We start from the raw sequence: 18197 nt of genomic DNA on the forward strand, positions 1-18197 counted from the left end.
AGCCTGATGATTTCTTTTACTGCCAGGGCTGTTCCTGAGTGTTGAGGTGGAAACCACGGGATGAGAGGGACAGAACCACATTTCTTGGGAAGCTGCAGCTGGAAATCCAGAGTTAGGCTTGAAATGTTCCCTTTGAGCTTAGCAAAAAAAGAAAAGAGGAAATTGTCCATATCCAAGCCAGGAGCATTCCCGGGCTGAACTTCCCACTTCTCTGCTGTTGTGCGTTTAAAATTCCCTCCTGTGCAGATGTTCCTGGCCCTTCCCCAGACAAGACTTTGGTGTTTGATCCTTGCTTCCAGGGTAAACATGGAAAGTGAAAGTGGATACAATCCTGGATTCAGTGTGGAAAGAAGCCCTTGGATAGCAGTAATCCTTTGGATGGTGGTGAGGAGTTCACAGGATCTTGCCAGAAAAACACGAATTCAGAGTTGGGTTTTTTATTTTTTTTCATCCATAAATATTCCTGTAGGTTCCGGTTTATCAAATGAGCTTGCAAAAAAAATAGCTGATTCCAGGATATCCTGATGTTGGTTTGATTTTCACTGGAGGCTGGGAAAAATCTGGAATTGGAGCCAAGAAGTATATTCTGCTTAATAAGGTGCGAGATTGATGCTTTCCAAGATATTGGAAAGTGGGAATCTGGGAGGGTTTGGGGAGTAACAGGAAAAGGCAAAACATAGACGTGGCATTTTCAAAGAGTTCACAGCATTTGGGAATATTCCCACAGGATGAGGTCCTCAAATAGGCTGTTGGTGGCTTCCATTGGAAGTGTCACTTGAACTTTGGGAAGTATGACCTCCATGACCTCATCTTTCCAGGCTGATTGCTAGGAATGTGGCATACAGGCACATCCTTGGCTAAAGGAAACAGGCAGGGACACCCTGAGGGAAATAAATCAGGAAAATGAGAATGGGTCATGTCCAGGTCAGGTTTAGGCTGTTTGAAGCCATTCCCAAGGTTTTTGAGCCTGGGAGTGTCAAAGATGCAGGATCCGTGTTTAATGAGGACAAGTGGTATTGCGAAAAGATGCATTTGGTTTAGATTCCCAAAAAAACCTCCCAGATTGCCCTGATTTCCCAGCTTTTTTGACTTGCAGCTGGGCGTGTACCTGCCTAACCACTTAGTCATGGAATTTGAGGAGAGGAAAACTCCTGGGATAAGTTGTGGGATGTGATGCAGAAAAAACCACAAATTGGGAATGCTGGTGAGCAGGGAGTAGAGTAAGAAGCTGGAGGCCCTGGAATTCCACGTGTGTTCCTCTTTCCTCTTCAGTGCCAGGAGGGAGGGGAATAATGACGACTTTAAATACCTCAGGATGATTCCTGGGAGATGAGCAGAGCCAGCATTCCCTCCCATGCCGGCAGATGCACGTGGAGGGAACCTCTCCCCGGCGATTCCCGTGGCTCCGGAGCCGCCTCTCCGGATGCGCTTCTCCTCTCCAGCACGTTCGTGGGGAGGGGAGCAGGGAAGGAGTGCCAAGGAATGGTGTTGACCACACAGTTTTCCCGAGTTTGGCAGGGATGTTGTGTTCTCCCACTTCTTTCGCTCTCCTCATGTTGGCAGCGGTGGTCCCGGCGCCGCTCCCGGTGGCTTTCCCTGCATGTGACTCATCCCCAGGGAATTCCTGAAGCAGTGAGTCAAGTTATTGGGAAAACTGTTTGCCCACTAGCGTAAACTAGGGAGCCAAGGAGCTGCCTGCAGGAGGGGAGAGAGGCATTTTCTTTTGGGAATGGCTGGGTTTCTCCTCCCTCTCACCAAAGGCATCGCTTACGGATGTGCTGGAGCAGGGATGCGCCTCCGAATTCAGTATCTCACCTGGAAATTTGCTCCTTTTCCTTATTTTTCAGCCGTTTTGAAAAGGAGGCTGAGCTTTCCAGGGTGGAGTAAAACTGTCAGATAGGAATTTGGCGGGATTGTAGTGGAAAACAGCTTTTTCCTAAAGAAATGAGGCTCCATCCGAAATGCTCCTTGTGTAAGTACTGGTCACCTCCTGGATCTGCTGTGGCTGGCTTCATCCACCCCTTGGAGTTTTGGCTATAAATAACTCAGAGGCCATGTCCTTTCCAACCAGGAATTACCAAGTTCTGTGTGTAGCTGTGGGATATTCCAACAAAACCAAGGATTCCCAGTAACTACATCCAGAGAGAATGTGCTGTTGTTCCACACTTGAGAGCAGATTTGGGATGCTGAGAGCATTTGTTGCTGTATCTATCACCTCATCCAGGTATTCCCTTGGCATTCCCTACCCCATTCCAGCCAAGCTTTCCTTGTAGTAGGGGATTTTATTCCCCTGTAGAACATGGAGTTCTGTTTCAAATCCCACATTAATTGGGATTTATTACATTTTCCCCCCTGGCAACTTGGCCGTTATTTTTGCCAGAGCATGGAGTGGTCGGGAAGCTGCCCGTGGGCTCTGCTGGCACAAACTGTGGGTGGAATTGCGGAGCTGCTGGCATCAAGACAAGGATTGGGGGTTGTTTTTAACTCCATTCCTGGCAGCACACTGGGATTGTGTGGGACAGTTCCTTCTCCACTCAGATTCCCGAGAAAGTGGTGGCTTCCCTTGTTTCTTGGCCAGGTATTTGTGCAGGCTTTGGGTTTTCCATAGGCTGATGAGTCTGGAGCTCTGGAGTTAGGGTGTGCTGCTGTCAAGGTCATGGAGAAAAGTCTTGGGAATCTTGGAGTTTGGCTTTTCCATCCTTTTCCAGGCATTATCCTCCCTTTCACTTGTGTGGCTGGAATGTCTCACAGCAATCCCTGTCTTTATGGACTTATCCCTACAAACCTCTTCCTTTATGCCCAGGGATGGTTGCTGAGGTCTGGAATTAGTAAAGCCTGTGTATCCTTCACACAAGGAGGACATGGAAGTGCTGGAGCATGTTCAGGGAAGTGTTTGGAGCACAAGGAGCAGCTGAGAGAGTCAGCCTGGAAAAAATGAGGATCCAGAGGGATCTGCTCACTCTGCACAGATCCCTGACAGGAGGGTGGGGTTGGGTGGGATCAGGTGTGCTCCCAGGGAATAAGTGGCAGGATGAGAGGAAATGGCCTCAAATTGCACCAGGGGAAGTCTAGGTTGGGTGTTAGGGACAATTCCTCAGTGGAAAAGGTTTGAAAGCATTGGAGCGGGCTCCAGTGGTGGAATCCCCATCCCTGGAGGGATTTAAAAGCTGTGTGGATGTGGCACTTGAGGACATGGGATAGAGATGGCCTTGGAAGTGCTGGAGGAATGGTTGGACTCGATCTTGGAGGGCTTTTCCAGCTTTCCTGGTGATGCTATGGACAAATCCTGGCCCATGGGGTGGTGCAGGGATGTCACTGGATATCCAGTGGGGAGAACTGTTGGGATGTGCAGTGTCACTGGGTTTGTAGGACTGGGATCCCTGGGAACTGGTCCCAGTTGTTTGGGGGAGGTGCATTCCAAAGTGGAGAATTGCCTTGTTTCTCTTTGATTCAGTGAATCCCTTATCCTGCTTTTAACTGGGAACAAGAACTGGGAGTGGCACCTTTGAGACTTGTCCATCCTCTTTCACAAAATCCATTAAGGTTTGCAAAACAGTCCCGTTTTTTTCCTGAAAATTCCACTGCTGTGGTCAAGTCCATGCCAAGGAGAGACGTTCTGGAGTCTCCTTATTAAAAATTAATCCTTCCCAATGTACCAGGAAGGGGATGTCGTGCAAGCTTGAGGGAAATGTGGGATTCATGGGACCTGTTTCTACCCAAGGCAGGGGAGTTTGGAGTTAAGGAAAAAGGGGATGGATTTAACCAAGAACATGCACCTTGATGTGTTTGTGGCAAAGGGGCTGTGGGAAGGGATTTGAGGGAGGAATGAGCTGGGATGGAGATGGATCAGTGCTGGGCCAGCTGGGAAGTGGTTACACCAATCTTGTGTCCATCACCATTACCAAGAATTTATTCCAGGATTTCAGGGCTAAGCTGGCGGGCCAAATAGGTAAGTTCTTGTTCCCTGTGTTTTGAAGGTCAGTTGATACTCCGAGGTTATTTTGGGAATTTGTGTCAGTGGGCAGTGCTGGAGTTCCAGATCCAAGCTGATCCCATTAGTTCTGTCCCGATGACATTGTGGAGGTGATTGTGGTGCCATGGCCTCATCCCGAGGGAGCTGCATCCAAAGTATGCCAAGCCACAGGAGGCTCTCTGAACCTTTCCTGTCTCCAGGCTTCATTCCCTGGCCCTGCTGCTGACTCATTTTATTCCCTTCTCCTTGGAAAATGGGAGATTATCAAGGAGAATCCTCAAAGTAGCTATAAAGATATCCTAAAATTCTAATCCCCATTGATTTTTGCCAGTGATCCCTGCTTGGGATTTATGTGTGTCTTAAATGTTCCATGAATCCATGGAATATTCCTTAAAGTAGGGATCTGTTCCCTTAATCACCTCCGGTGAGGGCAGAGCTCTCCTCACAAGCTTCCGGCAGCTGCTGTGCCTTCTTCCCCCTGGGAAGAGCTCTCCCTGCAATTCCTGCAGGCACCAGATACTTCCTGCCCCTTGGAAAAGGCAGAAAGGACTCGCCTCCCATGGAATTTGTCCCCTCTTGGTATTCAGTCCTGGAATGGTTTGGTTTGGAAAGGACATGGAATGTTCATCCCACTCCCTGCTGTGGACAGGGATACCTCCCACTATCCCAGGTTGCTCCAAGCTTTGTCCAACTTGGACTCATCACTTCCAGGCTTGAGGCAGCCACAGCTTCTCTGGGAAATCCATTCCAGGGCCTCACCACTCTGACAGGGAAGGATTTCTTCCCAGTATCCAATCCAAACCCACAGTATGTCAGTGGGAAGGCATTTCCCTGTGTCCTGTCACTCCATGCCCTATTCCAAAGGCTCTTTCCAGCTCTCTTGGAGCCCTCCTAGGCACTGGAAGAGGCTCTAAGGCTCCCCAGAGCCTTTTCCTCTCCGGGCTGAGCCATCCCAGCTCTCCCATGCTGGCTCCAGTGCAGAGCTGCTCCATGCAAATTCCTCTGGCCAGCTTCAGGACATTCTGTATGGATATAACCCCATCCCCCTTCTCCCTGAAAGGCGAGAACAATTCCCAGATTGTGAGGAACCAACTCGGAAACAGAAAGAGCCTCATTTAAAGCCCTTCAGAACAGCTGGATGGGGCCCGATGCAGTTGGATCCAAGCTGGAATTGATGATTTCCCTCAAGTCCAGTAAGTGCTTGGTGGGAATGGGAGCGTTCTGGGAGCTGCAAGGGAATGCTCTAGCCTGGAGTGAGAGCCCATATTCCATGTGGGACATGTTGGTAAGGGCAGGAATTATTTGAGGTGACTTGATGGGGCTGGAATTCCATTGTTAGGGAAGTGAGCTGTCTGTTATCCTGCAGAGGGAAAGAGCAGGATGCAGGATCAGTGCAGTGCCCTCAGCACAGGTGTCTCCAGCACCTGGGCAGGGTGACCTGGATGTGCTCTCAGGGAGAAGGGAAGCGCCTCCGCTCGGGAGCAGAAAATCACTCACGAGGAAAAGCTGCTGTGGGAGCTGCCAGGGCACAAAGCTCCTTTGGTTTTGATTTTCCTGCTGCGTTTGCCAAGAAGTTGAGCTGGGAGCTGCTAGGCCTGGGCTTGAACTTCCCAGCAGGACAGCAGGTTGGGACTGGGACATTTTTGGGAAACATGGTGACATTTCAGCCAGGGAAAGGGGTCCTGGAAGGGGCAGCACTCTGGAAAACAGTGCTGGATTTCAGTGGAACAGCAAAGGGCTCTGTCCTTTGGCTACACCTGCAACCATCCACTGAGACCTACAAATCCAAATTTTTGGGGGAATTCTGTAGCCCTGAGCAGTGAAGGCAAACATCTGACTTGTCTGAGGGAATTTCCTTGTGTGAGTCACACTGGAGGACTCTGGAATTTGCAGAGGCCAGCTGGAAGAGGGTGCTGGCGGAGATGAGATGGGATTGCTTTGTCATCCCTGGGTCTGGTGAAAGTGCTATCAGGTGTGTGAGGGAAAGGGTGGGGAAGGAATATTGGGATAGCAGGGCTTCCTCCATGCAGACTTCCCCTGGGATCTGGCAGAGGGAGAAAAAACTCCCAGCAGATCCAATTTCAGCCTGGGTTTGGCCTCCCATCTTTTGCTCTGAACAGCAGGAGGTTGGGAACCAGGAGAGGTTTTGGGGTGATGGAAGTGGGAATGCTGAGTTAGCCTGTGGATGGAGGGATGAGGAATTGTGGAGGGTTGTGAACCTGTGAATGCAAGGATGGGGAATTGCAGGGAGGGAGATTTGCAGGGAGTTTTGAGCCTGTGGATGCAGGGATGGGGAATTGTAGGCAGTTCTGAACCTGTGGATGCAGGATTGGGAATTTGGATGTGATTGTGAGCCTGTGCATGCAGGGATGGGGATTTGCAGGAGGTTGTGAGCCTGTGGATGCAGGGATGGGGAATTGTAGGCAGTTCTGAACCTGTGGATGCAGGATTGGGAATTTGGATGTGATTGTGAGCCTGTGCATGCAGGGATGGGGATTTGCAGGAGGTTGTGAGCCTGTGGTTGCAGGGATAGGGATTTTCAGGAGGTTGTGAGCCTGTGGATGCAGGGATGGGGATTTTCAGGAGGTTGTGAGCCTGTGGATGCAGGGATGAGGATTGCAGGGAGTTGGAGCATTGTGCTGTGTGGGTGCTTCGGGAATCTGTGATTCTGGGAGCTTGGAGCAAATCCTGCCTGGATTTGGGTGGAGGGAGTGGGTGACTCCGGGGGTGTTGCTGTGGTGTGGGTGAGCTCCCGGCATGCAGGATCCAGGCACAGCCTTTTTCCTGCAGCTTTATTTCCTGGTGTACTTCTCCCTAAGGAGGCTCATGTCAGACGGGACGGGCTGTTGGATTAGCCTAAGTCTCCGAGGTTTAGCTGGAATGTTGTCTCACTGTAGCGTTTTTTCTCCCTTGCTCTTTTCCCTAAGCCTTTCCCTACAGACAGCTAATTCTCCCCTTCCCCCACATCCTGTCATAGCCCAGAGCATGTCACAAGGAATTAACGGCTGGAAAGGCCGGGAGAGGCTCCTCTGGAACAGTCTCTCCTTTCTGTGCCCGGGGTGGCCCCCTCTGTGTGTCCCTTTTGTGTCCCATCCAAGTCCCCTCCCCCTGGCCATTCACTGCAGAGTCCACGGCCAGGAGCCTTTCCCAGCCCGATGCCGTGGCCGAGGGCTCCCGGCAGCGCTGCCGGTCTCTCCATGGGAAGAGGGAGGAGGTTTGTGCCGCTCCAGGGTTTTCCTTCTCTCCCAGCTCCGCATCTCTGACAGCATCGCCCGCTCTCTCCCAGTCCTCCTTCCCACAATCCGCGTACATTCTCCTCAGAATAGGGATGATGTCACTTCCTTCCAGAGGGTGCTGGGGGGTGTGGAAGGGGGGAGTCACGACCTCTGGCTCTCGGCATTCCCGGTGGATAAATGAGGTGCAGGGAGGGAGTGCTCTGAGGATGATGCCCGGCTCTGTCTGCTGGAAGATCCCAGTTCCCACGCCGCGCTTCCCTTTGCCGAGTGGGATTTTCAATGGCTGCAGGAAGAGTTTGCTGTTCCCTCCTGAGCCTGTGATGCCTGTCTCCCTGGATATGCACTTTTCCTGAAATATCCTTCTGGGAGAGAAGGATGCACAGCGGCTGGACCACACGCCATGTAAGATTCCTGCTTCCCTAGATCTTGCCTGGCTCTGAGGGGACTCCTTGTGCATGTGCTTCCCTTATTTCAGTGTTGGGAGCTCCGTGCTGCTTGTACTGGGATTCAGCTTTCAAGATCCTGGGAATGTTTGGCTCTTTCCAGCAGTTCTGGGGGCAGTGTGAGGGTTCTTGCTGTCGCAGAGCCGGGGTCAGTGGTCTGGGAGCTGTTTGCACTCCAACCTTCCTGTTCCACCCAATTCCTCTGCTGGATCGTATCTTCAGCATCTTAAAACACAGTTCCTGGGATATGCTGTGCTGGGATGAAGCTGCAGAGTCCTCACAGTGAGAGCTTTTTCTGGTGGGTTTTCCAGTCTCAGGCCTTCCGTCGTCTTCCTCCTTTCCAAAGCAGGGGCATCTCCTGGTTGAAATTCGGGAGTCTTTGGGAATTAATTGGGAATGTTCTTGCCCTGGGAGCTGTGTAAGCAGAGTGACAGTTCCACAGTGAGCATTCCCATATGTGACAGCGAGTGACAGGCTTCTCCGCTCCGTCCCCATCTGTTGCCGTGGGTAAGGAATCCACATTGGAGGTTTGTTGCCGTCGTCGGTATCCTGCTCCTCAAACTGGGAGAGGGTGGTGGGAACTGGGAGAGCCCAACTGGAGGGGTGGAAGCGCGTTGGCGGGATGCAGCTGAGGGATGATGGGAGCGGAGCTGGGCTGGGAAGTGCTGTCCAAAGGCAGCGAGAGAGCTGGAGGTGCATCCAGGGTTTGAGACATCCCAGCTATCCCGGGTGGTGAATGACAGGGTTGGGAGGGAGTCTCCAGATGGCCAGAGGAGTGAAGGTAGAGCTGGAATGTACCCACTGCTCTGATTATTCTGTGCTGAGGAAGTGAGAATCCAAATGGCGTTGGGATTTCGTGTTTGCTTTGTTTGTGGAATGGAGCGTTTCCTTCAGCCGAGTGAGTGGCTGGCTGGAAGCGGCCTGTTAGCTGTGGAATCTCCTGGAATTTGAGGGGATTGTGTAGGTTTTCAGCAATGCCTGGCTGAAAGGGGTTGGAAGATCCATGCCAGTGGCTGTGGGTGTCGGCACAGGAGAGGAGACTCTGGATTTGGGATGTTCTGGGAAGTGGTGGGGTAACCACACCTGACTGCTGGGTTGGATTTAGTGGCTCAGGGCAGAGATTGGTGCCATGGGCTGTCCCTAACCCAACATTTGTGTTACCTGGAAGGTTCAAATTAGTTTAAATCTTGAGCAACCTGGACTGGTGGGAGGTGTCCCAGTCCAGGACAGGGAGATGGAACTGGATCATGTTCAAGCTCCCTTCCTATCCAAACTGTGCTGGAATTCTGTGGATGTCCTCCCCTTTCTAATTTGTTTTACCCACAACACTAAATTAGGGGCATCATATCCAAATGTAGGATTTTTTGCCTGGTACAGGAAGTATTGCAGCTGATACTCCCTTGGGAATGTTTATGGAAATCCTGTTGTAAGTAATGGATGAGGACACTTTGTCCTGACCTGGCAGTTTGCTGTTGGATTCACAGAGGCAAAAATCCAAGAGTACTTACTTGGATTTGGAAGTGCAGCTTTGGAACAGCGTGGCCACTGCAGGCCATGGACGGAGCACTGCAGCAGCAGTGCATGGATGTGGGAATTGGGAGATGGGTGGGGTTAGGAGGGCTTGGAGCAGAGAGGTGCAGGTGAGCTGTAGCATTCCCTGGTAGCACAGGTAAGAGGTGGCACAGGGATTAGGGCGTGGAAAGAGGGACAGGACTGATCCCACAATCCAGAAATCCCTGGTGGCTATGGGTAGATTGCAAAGATGCCATCCTGGATTTGGCAAAACCAAGGAAAATTCCTGGTTGTGGGTCGTGTGTCGGGCCAGGAAGGCAGGAGCAGGATAAGGTGTGCTGCCAGAGTCCCTGTGGAGCAGCTTGGAGTACGGCCAGCTGGGATGGAGTGGGATGGCTGTGCTGGAGGAGGCTGGAGCGCCCTGTGCAGTCTCGTGACTTTGCACCGCTCCTGTTTCTATTTTCCAAAGGGTTTGGGAAGCCCTAAAAATAGGAGCACAAACAAAACCCGGGGAAGAGCGGCAGCTCCTCAATCTTCCACCTTGGAGTTGGTCGTGCCTGTCAGGGCCGGTGCGGATACCACGGAGATGTGGAGCTGGCAGGATGCTCCTGCTGGTCCAGGGGGAACCTCCTAGGAGCCAATATCCTCACTGGAAGTGCTGTTGGGAGACAGTCTATAGCTCCCCAGACACTGCTACTGGCTGTTAATGGGTATTTTGGCTTCCTGAGCCAAATGGGGGGGGACTTGTTGGACAACAAGAGCCCGGCAGCAGGTTTGTGCATGGAAAAACACAGTCATAGGTTTTTCCAGAGATTTGAGGCCAGGACGACCTGTCCCAAATCCCACGGTGGCTGCTCACCATGACAGCCTAACAGGATTCCAGGTAATCCCATGAAGTGGAGCTGGATGAGTTACACACCGGCTTCACCTAATGCTTCGCACTTCTTTAGCTCCCGGCCCTCCTTCCCGAGCGTGCTGTGCCCCCTGGTGCTGGAAGGAAGGAGCTCTGGCATAAACCAGGATGGCTCCCAAGTTGTGGGGCTCTCCAGAGGGGGCTGGAGAGGCTTTAGCAGCAGCTTTGCTTCCATTCTTTTCCAGGAGGTGAGTGCTGTGCCTGCTGAACTTCCCGGGACCCGCCAGCCATGCCAGGGATTGTCGTGTTCCGCCGGCGCTGGTCTGTGGGCAGCGATGACCTGGTTCTGCCAGCCGTCTTCCTCTTCCTCCTTCACACCACCTGGTAAGTGAGAAGGGCACAAGGATGCTTGGAATTCACCCAGGAATTCTTCTGGCTATTCCTGGCACGGCTGGAAATTCTTCCTGGGCTTCTGCACAGGGCTGGAAAGTTTGGTTGGAGCATTCCTGATGGACACCAACATTTTTCCAGCTTCTGTTTTTGTAGCTAAGCTCTGTTCCAAGGTCTAGCCTAGGTCCAAAGAGCCTGACCAGTGCTCCTTGTTATCCTCCTGTGACACCCAAGATTCTCCACTGGAATTTAGGGCTGTGCTTTTGTACAGAAGCTCAGGAAAAACAAGCATGAAATCCTGGAATGGTTTTGGTTGGAAGAGACCTTAAAGTCCATCCAATTCTAATCCCCTGACATGGGCAGGGACAGCTACACTAGGTTGTTCCAAGCCCCATCCAACTTGGCCTTGAACACTTCCAAAAGGTGTAGCAGCCACAACTTCTCTGGAGTGGCAAATCCCTTGGGATAATGTGGCACAGATGAAATGGTTCAGACGGGGGTAGCAGGGCCTCGGGATGGCGTGTGGGGATTTGGGGCCAAATGAATATTCCTGTGAGGAGGTGTGGGCCCCGAGGAGGGAGGCAGCTGCGGGATGTCCCATGGGTTCCCTCGGCTTTCCCGCCTGGCAGGTTTGTGATCCTCTCGGTGGTGCTCTTCGGGCTGGTGTACAGCCCCGACGAGACGTGCTCCCTGAACCTGGTGGACCACGGCCGCGGCTACCTGGGCATCCTGCTGAGCTGCATGATCGCCGAGCTGGCCATCATCTGGCTGAGCATGCGCGGGAGCATCCTGTACACGGAGCCGCGGGACTCCATGCAGTACGTCCTCTATGTCCGACTGGGTAAGCGGCCGGAGCCTCCGCGTGCTCTTCCCGGGATCCTCCGGCACGGCCGGGCGGCTGCCGGGATGTGCTGTGCATCCCGATGAATCCACAGCCTCCTTCTCCTCTCATGGAATCTGCTCCCCTGCTGTCTCTCTTTTCCCCCCCTACATCTTCCAAGGACAGAGGCACAAATCCCAAAGGTTCTCACCTGAGGTGTTGCCTCACCTGATCCATCCCTCCAGGCACCCTGCACCTGCTCATTCCCTTTTTCTTCCTATAAGCAATTCCTGTCTTGCTCCCTCTCCAAAAACTAGAGCAGGGAAGAGATTATTCGTTGATCCCTCATTCCCTTTTAGCTTGTTTTCCCTGGGTTCTGTTGCCTTCCAGGTACAGAAATTTAATCAGATTTTTCTGTGCCGAATGAAGATTTTAAGAGGAAAATCTTTGGAGATGCAGAGCCAAACCCATTCCAAACAAATCATCCCATGGGTTTGCATCCCTGCTTTTTGCTGGATTGTTTTCTTGCAGAATCCACTAAAATAGGGATAACCTTGCTTGAAAGCTCAGTCTGGAAGACTTGGAATGCTCAGTGCAAGTCATTAACGCAAACAGCAAACAAATCTCCCTCTCCAGCTTTCCAGCCAGCCTCCCTAGGGAAGCACGGGGAGCCTGGCAGTTGGTGTTAAAACCAGACTAAATGGGGCAGGGGACGTAGGGAGAATCCAAAGGAAGGTTTTCCTGCCCCCCCAAAACCTCCCTTCTTCTTCCTTAAACTCTCTGTGTTCTCAGGAGTGGGATTTCCTCTGGATTTTGGGTCTTGTGTTCCCTTTTTCCTGGCTTTTTTTGCTTGTGGTGGTTGATCGGTTGTGCTGATGGAAGTGGGAGCGTGACCAGTGCGTGGGCAAGGTCCATGTGACTGTCCCAATTTAAGCATGTGCTGTTTAATGCAGAAGAATTCAGGGAATTAACTCCGATGTGAACCTGGGAATGTCTCATCCCTGCTCCTGCTGCTCCTGTCCTGCAGCAGGCAAAGGGGAGAGGAGCCAAGGGAAGCAAGACCTAACTCAGGCATAAACTGGGTTCATCAGGAACAAATCCCAGCCCTGATTCCTTGCCCAGGAAAGCTCTGTCTCCTGGAACTGGTCTTTCCAGGTCTGTAGCAAAGCCACTTCTGGAAAGATTCTATGCCAGCAGGAGATGAAGAGGGTGAGTGGGATAAGCTAGGCTCACCAAAAGCTTAGTCTCAGCTCCACCAAAACTTAGGCAATCCCGAGCAAGGTATTCACCTTCTGCACACCTGACTGCCCACATGTCCTTTGGAATTCTGGGGGTAAAGTGGGAGCATGGGCACTTCAGAGCAGTTTCCCAGTTGTTTTGTTCCAGGGAAGCACTGTTAATCCCCAGTTGCTGGTTTGCTGTCAGAGTCACATGCACAACCGAGGAGCTCCTTAAGCACTGTCCCCTTGGAACTGTTACGGGAAGGGCTGCAAAGGTGCTGAGAGCATTTGCCGAGCGTAGTGAGCAGGATTCATCCCGGATCCACCCGATTTATTTGGGATCTGTGAGTCAGGCCAGCTGTCTGAGGTAGCTGAGGTTTGGGTCCTGTGATTCCTGCTGGCTCAGGGAGCCTTTCCAGTGGCGTGGGAGGAAGCTCTGGATCTCTGATTCATACCTGTGACAAAGCCAAGGGCGCCGACCCCTCCATGATCCCATTTTTTCGGAGTTGTTCGCACCTTTGGCTCATCTCCTTACACATCCCCTTCCAAAGCGTTTTCATAGCCATTCCTTGTGAGAAAACAGGGAGAGGAGCTGATCCTCAGGGAAGAGGCTGCCGTTACCCGCGCTGTTCCCGTTTTTTCCAGCGATCCTGGTGATCGAGTTCGTGTACGCCATCGTGGGCATCGTGTGGCTGACGCAGTACTACACGTCCTGCAACGACATCACGGCCAAGAGCGTCACCCTGGGTACGGAGCCTGCCCAGGCATCCATGGGCTCTGGGAAGGGCACGGGAGCTGTCAATGCTGGGCCTGTTTTCCTGGTGATCCCTCGCAACAGTCGCTCCATTCATCCGCCCGTGCAGGGGTCTGTGTTCCCAGGGAAAGGTAGTCTGTAAATCCCGCTTTTTCCCTTCAGAATGGATTTACTGTTTCCCTGGAAGCCTTTCCCGCTCTCCTGGTGGGGATGATGTTAGTGTGCGGTCCCGGATGCTCAGGGAGCATTTAATGCCCCATAAAACAGCCGGAAGACTCATCCAGCTGTGGCTTAAAAGCCTTTCCAGAGGATTTCCTTTTGCTGCGGGACTTTGGGATGGGAAGTAAGGGCTGGAGCGCCTGACTCCTGTTTTTTTTGTTTTTCCAGGAATGGTGGTGTGCAACTGGGTGGTGATCCTGAGTGTGTGCATCACTGTGCTGTGTGTCTTCGATCCCACGGGACGCACCTTCGTCAAGCTCCGCGCCACCAAGCGCCGCCAGCGCAACCTGAGGACCTACAACCTCAGGTGAGGCAGCATTGCACAGGATCCCAGAATTCTGGGGTGCCTTGGGGGGAAGGGACCTTAGAGATCATCCAATTCCAACCCCCTGTCACGTGCAAGGATGCCTTCCATGAGACAAGGTAGCTCCAGCCTGGCTTTGGACGCTTCCAGGGATGGGGCAGCCACAGCTTCTCCACTGCAGGGCCTCAGCACCCTCACAGGGAAGGATTTCTTCCCAATATCCCATCTCTCCCTGCCCTCTGGCAGTGGGAAGCCATTTCCTGTTGGCCTGTCCCTCCAGCCCCTTGTCAAAGCCCCTCTCCAGCTCTCTTGGAGCCACTGTAGGCACTTGGAGATCCCTCTGGAGCCTTCTCTTGTCCGGTTTGAACATTCCCAGCTCTCCCAGCCTGTCTTCGCAGCAGCCTGAATTTCCCTTCAATCCAAGGACACAAAGATTTAAGGAAAGAACCAGTGGAGGTTTTCAGGGTTACCAGTGCTGTGTCCCCATGGCTACAGGCACCTAAAATCCCCCCAGAGGCAGGGAATTCCAGGATGGTTTGGGTTGGAAGGGATCTCAAAACCCCTTAAGCCATGGGCAGGGACACATTCCGCTCTACCAGGTTGTTCCAGGCTCTGTCCAAGCTGTCCTGGAACACTTCCAGGGATGGGGCAGCCACAGCTCCCAAGGGCAAGGTTTCTGGAAGGGTGTCCTGCTTTTTGGGGTCTTGCCCTTCTCTTTGCCTTGCTGCAGGGAGCATTCCTCTCTGCTGAGGGGAATTTTGGGAGGATGCAGCTCCCTGTCAGGTGCTGTGTTGTGGGCACCTGCATCCAAAGGCAGCAAAGCCATGCAGAGTCCAGCTGGATTCTGCCTTAATTACTGGATTTGTGGATCCTCATGGACCATGCTGACCTGTTTGTCCATATCCCATAGCAGCGTTTTCTGTGGAAATAATGAGTCTGTTCTTAAATTTTCCTTACTTGGAGGCAGCATCTCCTTCCAAATCCCCTTTCTTCCTTTATTTTCCTCTCCAAAATCCAACCTTTTGCCCTGAGGTTTCTCCTATTTAGTCTTGGCCAAGGAACAATTCCTTTGTGTTGGCAGTCGGATCTTTTAATTAAGAATTGATTCCATCTCGGAGCTCCCCAGATGGGGAGAGAAAAAGCTTTTTTTCACCAAGCAAAGCTTTTTCCAAAGGATTTTTTCCAGTAGGGGACAACACAAACAGGCTTTGTTTGCTTTGATATGTGACTGTCCTTGAGGAATGTGGTTTTGGAGGGCATCGGGATCCGAGGGATGAGAAACGAGGCTTTCAAAAAACGCTCTGTGAATTTCTCGTTTTTCATTGGGTTTGTGTGTTTTGTGTATTCCAATGACTTGGAATGATGTCCCTTTTGAGGGAAAATTAGGCTTTTCTAAGGATACTGCATCAGGTTCTGTGGGAAGGAGCCTGGGTTTTATTGTGGAGTGCAAGATGTTCCTCCTGACCTTTCCAGTGTGTTACAGTAGCCTGGAATATTTGGAATTAGTGCCTAGTGTGGTGATTGCTGCTTGGGATCAGGGCATTCCTAGGAAGATAAGAAGGAGGATACTGTGGATGTAGTACTACATCCAAGGAAAAAACTCTTCCCTGTGAGAGTGGTGAGGCACTGGAACGGTTTTCCCAGAGCAGCTGTGGCTACTCCATGCCTGGAAATGTCCAAGGCTGGATGGGGCATGGAGCAGTGTGGGATAGTGGGAGCTGTCCCTGCCCATGGAAGGGGGTGGAACTGGATGAGCTTTGTGGTCCCTTCCATCCCAAACCATTCCAGAATTCTGTGGTGATGTTTCCAAAGCAGATCTGAGCTCCACAGCTTGCAAAGTAAATTCAAACCAACCCCAGAATTATCTCCTCTGTGGGGAATTTTGAGATCCCAGCAAGCTGAGTGAAGGCCTTTCTCCCTTGGCAGGGTTTTTCCCTCCAGGCCTGCAGCATTTATGGAGAGCTTGTTCCTGCTGTTCATGGCTTTTCCCTGTGGAAAGGGAATGTTAACAGCTGTTAACAAGCAAACGCTGTGGGCTATGATGTGAAAAACAAACATCAAATGTGACTGTTCACTGCTCAAACAATTGTTTCCAAAGGATATATTCTCAACCTCTCCCTCTTGCTGAAAGAAATCCTTTGCAAGGACTAGATGAGGAAGTTCTTTGCCTGGCTGGATTGTGTACCACAGTGGTTTTCCTTTCCCAGTGGCATCCTGGTGTATGTGGGCTGGGAAAAAGAAACAACCCAATAAAAGTCTTGGCTCGTTGTGCCAAGGCTTTTCCAAGGAACTTTGAAGCCCCTACTGAATGTGTGGAGGTTTGGCATTAGGAAGAAAGAATCTGGGAAAAGATGGAGGGAAAAGAGCTCAGAGCACACTTGGTTGTTGAACCCCACCAGGGAAATTCTGGAGTTCTTTAGAATCTGTGGGACCAAAGCCCTGCTGCCACTCACATTCCCATTCCTCTTCCAAAAGGTTATGGAGAGCTGTTTTCAGATGCTCAGGTAGGAGCTGATGGATCCCTGTGGGATCTGTTCCTTCCATCTCAAGCAAATAATCCCTTGCCAGCATCTTTTCCTTCCAGGTGCAACCCACTTTCTGAGCTTGGGCTTATCCTGATGGGATACCCTGCCAGAAAATGGAGTCGTGTTTTATTCTGGATTGCTCTGACCTGGATTAAATCTTTAAAAAAGAAGAGGAGCTGTGGTCTTGAGGGAGCTTGGCACTCTGGCACAGAACCAGTCTCTACTGCCATGGCAGGGGGTGGTACACATTGATCCTAAAAGTCCCTTCAAACCCAAAGCATTCCATGATTCTGTGATTGGGAAAAATTGCATGTCTGAAATGCTTGGGGTCTCCTGTGCCATTCCCACTCCCTCATCCTGTGGTAGATCTTTTCCTCCTGGAAAAGATCTGGCACATGGAGCAGCTGCCAAATGGCAACAGGAGCTTCATTCCATGCATCCCATTCAGGCAGGATACCAAGTATCCAAACAGTGTGGATTCACACCTCTCTGGAGCCTGGAGGTTCCAGGGAAAGGAACAGAGCTGGGGAAGGAGCGGGAGCACCAGGGGTGGTTGAGGTAGCTGAGGGAGCTCAGCCTGGGGAAAAGGAGGGTTGGGTGGCTCTTACCCCATTTTTCCAGGGACAGAACAGGCTGTGCCACTCCATGTTCTGCCTCTCCTCACATTCCTGCTCTCCCCTTTATTCCCAGACACCGCCTGGAAGAGGGACAAGCCAGCAGCTGGACACGCAGGCTCAAAGTGTTCCTTTGCTGCACGCGGACAAAGGACTCGCAGTCGGTGAGGACCAAAAATCTCCTGTTTGGAATCAAAATATCAGTGGGAGAAATCCCTGTTTTCCCTCAGGTTAGGGTCACATTTGGCACCACTTCGTGGGCAGCTCCCATTTGCCTTTGTCAGCCCCTTCCTGAGCATTTTTTCCTGTTGTTTCCATCAGTCTCCTCTTAAGGAGGAGATTTTGGAAACAGGAAAACAAAAACCTGGAAGAAGCACCAAAATCCTTCTGGATTTCCTGACAGTCAAAACTTGCTCTTTAGTCTATAGATCCATGTGAAGATCATGGGGAATTTTCATGTGCTGCTGTTGGGATTTTCCCTTGCTGTTCTTTAGCAGGGAAGAGTAAAGGCCTTGAAATCCCTTCCCCAAAAGTTATCATTCCATTCTCCTTAGAATCTGGGAGCAGCTTGGTGCCTGAGGGTGGGATTCACCAGCATTCCTGAGAACCTGCTGGAGAGGCAAGTCAAACTTTGGTGCTGGAGAAGCTTGCTTTTGATTTAACTAATTTGGTTAGAATTCTGAGGATCTGAGGACTCTTGAAGGAGCCAGCAGAATCAGGGAATTGTTCCCAAAGGTAGGAGAAAGTCATAAAAATCAGGAGATTTGTGGACTTGCAGACACTGAGCTCTGAATTAGTTACAACCTCTCAGGGAGAAAGCTGGGATTTATCAAGGACATTCCAACAAAACCAGCAGTGGCCAAAAAATCCGCCCAGACGTTTAACTCCAGTTAGAAGGGCACAGAAAATGACAGGGAAAACACCAAGGGACCGACCACAGCCGCTGTGTCCTCACTAAATATAGCCCAGAGTTCGTGCTCCAAAAGGATGCAGCAGGAAAAGGAGCACATGGGAAGGGAGGTGAATGTGGAGAGGAGGAGAAATGAGGCTGGGATTGAAAGCTCCAAAGGGAAAATGGAAAAATGAAGGAGAGTCACGTTTGTTCTTCCTGGGTGATGAATTAACAGCATTTCTTAGGGAATGCTGTAGAGTTATCCGCAGGTTCAGCTTCCAGAGTGTGGAAGGCTGCAGGGATTGTCACAGCCCTTGTGCAGAAATCCAGCACCGTGTCCTGGAATGCAGCCCCTCCCAGGATCCCTGTCCCTGGCTGAAATGCCACCGTGTTCCCCAGGAATGTCCCTCTGGGAAGTTGAAGGCCAGGCCTGCCAGCTCCC

General features: G+C 51.5%; 1 protein-coding gene across 7 annotated transcripts in view; it reads left to right on the top strand.

Annotated features, from left to right (window-relative positions):
- The window catches only part of DAGLA (diacylglycerol lipase alpha), a 61696-nt gene that overhangs the window by 19844 nt on the left and 23655 nt on the right, over nucleotides 1-18197 (top strand). For 6 of the 7 annotated variants that reach the window (XR_010080404.1, XM_063397487.1, XM_063397482.1 and 3 more), the window contains 5 exons: nucleotides 10263-10401; nucleotides 11037-11248; nucleotides 13093-13194; nucleotides 13589-13727; nucleotides 16940-17027. Coding sequence is in view for 6 of the 7 variants with exons in the window: in XM_063397487.1 (XP_063253557.1) it covers nucleotides 10307-10401; nucleotides 11037-11248; nucleotides 13093-13194; nucleotides 13589-13727; nucleotides 16940-17027 (636 nt within the window). In the remaining variant the exon portion in view is untranslated. Of the gene's footprint in view, nucleotides 1-7442; nucleotides 7612-10262; nucleotides 10402-11036; nucleotides 11249-13092; nucleotides 13195-13588; nucleotides 13728-16939; nucleotides 17028-18197 lie in introns of those variants that run through there. The other variant, XM_063397484.1, reaches the window with a different exon arrangement.

This window comes from Prinia subflava, chromosome 5 (assembly GCF_021018805.1).
Source record: "Prinia subflava isolate CZ2003 ecotype Zambia chromosome 5, Cam_Psub_1.2, whole genome shotgun sequence".
Classification (NCBI taxonomy): domain Eukaryota; kingdom Metazoa; phylum Chordata; class Aves; order Passeriformes; family Cisticolidae; genus Prinia; species Prinia subflava.